Here is a 5,000-nt window from a genome sequence, read left to right as displayed (position 1 = left end):
AAAACAAACACTAGTCATATACACTGGATAAACAAAGTTTACCATATGTAAATCACTAGACAGATAACACAAGTTAAAAATCTAGGCCTACTAAAATAAAACAGCAGTACAAATGTTACCTTAGACTTTGGGGTACTGTGACGCGGCTCAGCATGATGCACTACAAGAGAAAAAAGTTTGCATATTTACTGAAATATAACTTTGTTACATTTTGAAAAAAATAGTTTTGACTTTTACATTATAAATACACATTCAGTACTGGCAAAAGCAGCCTTTAAAAATCAAGAATTGTAAACAAGTGAGACAATAAAATGTTTAGCAACCCACATAGCCAACAGTGTTTTAAGTAATTTAAATACGTGTATCCTTGACTGAAATGCAAGTGTTCGGACTGACAATTTTTCCCCAGTATGTTTCCCAGACTGGAACATTTCATTCAATAAAAAAATGCAACTAAAGTCAAACGTGTTGCTGCTCTCTTGGAATGATGCCAGAAGGGTTCAACTTAACATCACGCACTGTGAAACATTTAAAAATGGCTAGCCTATGGGTTTGATAAACGAGAGAGAGAGGACTAAATGTGGGTCCCAGAAAGTTTGTTGAGAGGAATATGAGCAGGGAGCAACAGCTTGGCTCCCCTTTTACTGATAAGCACGTTTGCAATTTCATTTTAATGTATTTGATGTTTTTTACACTTTGTTGACCAGGTTAGTCCTTCTAGGCCAATCACCTCTTTTCAGGGGAGACCCTAGACAGCTTTTCTTCTACTAGGGGAAATTTGGTCAGGGTGCCAGGGAGTATCCATTTCTCTTTTTGATAGGTAATGTGGGATCTTTTACATCCATCTCAAGCAGAATGGGCCTTGGTTTAATATCTCATCCAAAGAACAAAGCCTGACAGCTCCTCTCTAATTACAAAAAAAAAAAAAAAAATGGTGCCTGCAGCAGGCAGGAATTTCACTCATGGTGTACTGTCAAGACAAGCACACACTGACAGTCTGAGCTTCTCAGTCAAACATTAACAGGGTTGGGAGGGTGTCATAATGGTTAAGGTATTTATCTTACAAATGCAAGGTGCAGGGTTTGATTCTCACATGAGGTAATTGGCTAGGTTTAAAATGGTTCACAAAGGCAGTTGACCTTGTGCTTTAACTATGACCTTATGAACCACTTGTCATGTAGAGAAAGGGGGCACAAGAAAAATAGTATGAAGGCTGTTTCTGGACTCTGCCACTTTAGTCATCCCCAGTTAAAGGAAGAATGAATCAGTATGTGTGGGTAACTGGTTGTCATGTAAGAAGCAAGAAGTCAGTGAGGAGGAGAGAAAAACTGGCTTGCATCAGTTGCCTACTCAAAGATAAGATGGTGATCCTTGAAAATGCAGATCTACAGCTGCTAATGAAGAGAATATATACTATGTCGGAGGCTGTCAGACCCCAGAAAATTGTCACCAGTCTCAGATACACACACCACACACACACATTTTATATATATATATATATATATATATATATATATATATATATATATATATATATAAAATCCACACACACACACACACACACACACACACACACATATATATGGGCCCACTACAGAATTTAGAAATTCCACAATCCCGACATTCGAAATACAGATGCTCAAAACCACAAGATTGTGGAATCTCGAAACCTGTAAATGGAGACTGTCGTACAGTGCGGAACGGGAACATTACAGTTCTCTCCACTGTAGTGTGATCTCGGAGTTAGTTTGTTTAAGTTGCAGGGGGTGTGGGGGTGCAGGGGTGCTTGCCCCCCCTGCAAAAATGTGTTTTTTGACGTGTTCTTGTTTGTTTGTTTTTTTAGTTTCGAGATTCCACAATCTCGAGGTTCTGAGCATCGGAATTTCGAACGTCGGGATTGTGGAATTTCAAAATTCTGTAGTGGACAAACAAACACACACACACACACACACACACACACACATATACATGTACACATATATGGGGGGCTTTGTTGTCCTGCAAAAATGTCTTAAAGGTGCAAGAAGCAGTGAGAATTCTCTGTTTCTCTTTCTGAATCATACCTAATTTTTCCAAGTGTTGTGACTTGAACTGTCAAGCTTTGGACTTTTGCTAGAATACCAAGTCCTCAAGAGCTCCCACTCTTTCCACAATACCGTTTCTGACATTTTCACGCTACAAAGACCTTTCTTCACGCACAGCTGCCTTGAATCAGCATTTCATAAATTAGGTCCTCGTGTTTAGAACTCTGTTCTTATTAAAATCAGAATTAGCCAAGGCCTATATAATTTTAGAACTCTCCAAATCACGTCTGCTCAAATCGTTAAAATCGAAATGTTTCAACTCTCCATCACTGCACTATGCTTCCTTTACCCACCATTGCAGTCTTAATAAAGCATCTCCTTACATAACAGACAAAAGAATTCAAGCTGCTATACTCCTATGTAAAGACCAAGCTTTGTACAATTTGAGCTTCCTATAAAAAATGGGCGCCACTAAACCAAATGTGAAATACTTATGTAGTGCATGGAATGCCGTGATCATGCCATAAACCTTGTTAAATGTTTCCTTACTAAATGCTAAAGACTACCAATGGACAGTGGCAATTGGCAAAGAACGGTGGCAGATGCTTAATTCCCATTTTAAGAAGTGTTAAAATTTCACTCTACCACAAAACAAGTGTCTAACAGCTTTTAGAGCTGTTAGCTCTACACAAGAACACTTCTGTTTCTGCATGCTGCCTGCTTGACAGCAGTGAGTGCTTTATTGACTTTCAAAGGCTATGAAATCCTGTAAAACACCTTGTGTTTCTACACTTTTTTTTCTGTAACTATTAGCAGATGGTACAGATAAAACTCAATGCAATACAAATAATTATTATTGGGACAACAATCTTCTGCTTTCAAGGAGAATTTCTTGGCATTTGTATCGCAATCAAATAAGTTAGTTAAGAACAGAGAATCAGTTATCATTCTCTGTATTGTAGTCTTATCAGCTAGTCTTTGCTGAAAAGGGTTTCATGGCTTATCTACCCACCCAAATGACAAATGCTTAAATAAAACAAACTAAATGAAGAGAGCCATCCTCTGGCAGTTACTCTAATGAGGTGCAGCAAAATAACAACAGTATTTTAACAAAACTTTCGGTACAAACAACCGAGAATGTTAAATACAGTCTCCAAATGAAATGATTGTGCAGGGTGCACAATGTTTATTTAGCACACACTTTTTTAATGTTCTCTTTTTGGGAAGCGTGGTATTAATAAAATATAGAAATGTTTTTATTCTTTCACGAAAGTAAGTAAATGTTTGTAGCTTTGAAATTTGACAACTACACATTATAAAGTACTTCTATGAAATGCCCATATAGTATGTTTGACGGGGAAAACACACAATTACCATTGTCTATACAACGTGAGTTATCCCAATGTAAAGCTGATTTTTTTGTCCTAATATACTCAAACATCTGCAAGCATTATTAGTACATTATTTTTATGAATCAACTTCATAAAAAAGTGCTAAAAATCTCATCCTGTTAAGATGGTAATATGAAAGGACTACTGTTGTTACCATCTTGCACTATTTTACAACGACATGCTGTTTATTCATTTGTCCACATGTTTCACTTCTAATAAGTGAAGGTACATCTACAACTGAAGGCAGCCTGTGGGATAGTGAATCTCAAATGTATGAATATGTCTATGTCAGGGTAGAGCCAGGCCTACATTAGGAGAGTCAGACAAAGAGCAATATGCAGAAAGGTAATGATAAACTGTTTTCAGTCTTGGAATTTATAGAAGTAGGACTAATGTTTTGTCCCAGGAAGAGAAATAGCGTACTTATCCCATGTTATATGAGGATAAAGGAAAGAGAATGTACTGGAACAAAAGATTTGTGAGATGAACACAGAAATGACACATCTTTAAGTGTAAGCTCTGTCTACAGAACAAACAAGACAGTTTCCCCCAAACCGTGGAGCAGTTTAGCAACATTTTCTGCTTGCATCATACCTGTTGCTCTGTGCCTGGACTCGGAACCTACACTATGTGGAGCACAACATGAAATGTCCAGTTCTGTCCTATAGATGCCCAAGTGGAAATCAAACCCATACAAAATAGGCCAAAGTAAGAGGAAGGACAGGGAGAAGTCTCCTGCATCAACAGCATCTGTCTCTATGCTAAATCACTATGTGGAGCTCCTCACATAAAAATGGCATACAAGAATCCAGCCATAACAATGACCCAGATGACCAAAGTTCAACTAGCAGCCTGGGCAGCCAGACAGCATAGACAAGGAAAACAGGGGTGAGCTGTGCACGTTTGGAGTACACTCGCATAGTAACCAATGTTTAAACTGTGTAGTAGACCCCATCAAAACAACTATGAGGTGCAGCCTGAGGACAGGTGGGATGTCCTACTGAGATCAGGCAATTGCAGAAGCGGTTCACTGCCGACATCCATTGCACATCCAAACCTCAGGGCATAAAACGCACCTTCACATCCAAACCTCAGGGCATAAAACGCACCTTCAAACAGTAGTATGATGCTGCCTAAGGAAGCATCAATCTCCACACAAGGCCCGATCAGTAGTCAGATAGTGGAAAGAGAGGGATCGGTACACTTGGTGATTGTGGATAGGCAATGGGAGCAGGTGAAATAGCAAGTAAAATGCACCGTATTGACATTATTTTGAGAAGTTTAGCAACAAGACAAACAGGACACAGTCGCAAATAGATCTGACAAACAGGACACAGTCGCAAAACAGACTTTGAGGTGGAGGACCTAAAGAAGCAACGTGGAGACAAAATTCCATTTGTGATGCTCAATGACTGCATGCATGGCAGACCAAGTTACAGTAACACAGATTACATCTAAATACACATTCTTAAAAAGAGCAAAGAACATAGCAGTGGTTCTAAGGAACATGCTACAGACTCATGACCTTCCTTAGTTTCTGAAACTGGGAATGGAAACAAGGTAACTCATCTTTCCTAGAACCACC

General features: G+C 38.8%; 1 protein-coding gene across 1 annotated transcript in view; it reads right to left on the bottom strand.

Annotated features, from left to right (window-relative positions):
• Nucleotides 1-5,000, bottom strand: part of CCDC62 (coiled-coil domain containing 62) — a 1,334,937-nt gene that overhangs the window by 1,282,660 nt on the left and 47,277 nt on the right. Inside the window, exon 2 of the mRNA XM_044068912.1 lies at nucleotides 120-160. Coding sequence (XP_043924847.1) covers nucleotides 120-160 — 41 coding nt within the window. The remainder of the gene's footprint in view (nucleotides 1-119; nucleotides 161-5,000) is intronic.

The sequence above is a fragment of the Protopterus annectens genome, chromosome 4.part0 (genome assembly GCF_019279795.1).
Source record: "Protopterus annectens isolate FY-2018-M chromosome 4.part0, PAN1.0, whole genome shotgun sequence".
Taxonomy (NCBI): Eukaryota; Metazoa; Chordata; order Ceratodontiformes; family Protopteridae; genus Protopterus; species Protopterus annectens.
The sequence above is the reverse complement of the archived record's forward strand: the minus strand, read 5'-3'. Positions and strand labels throughout refer to the sequence as shown.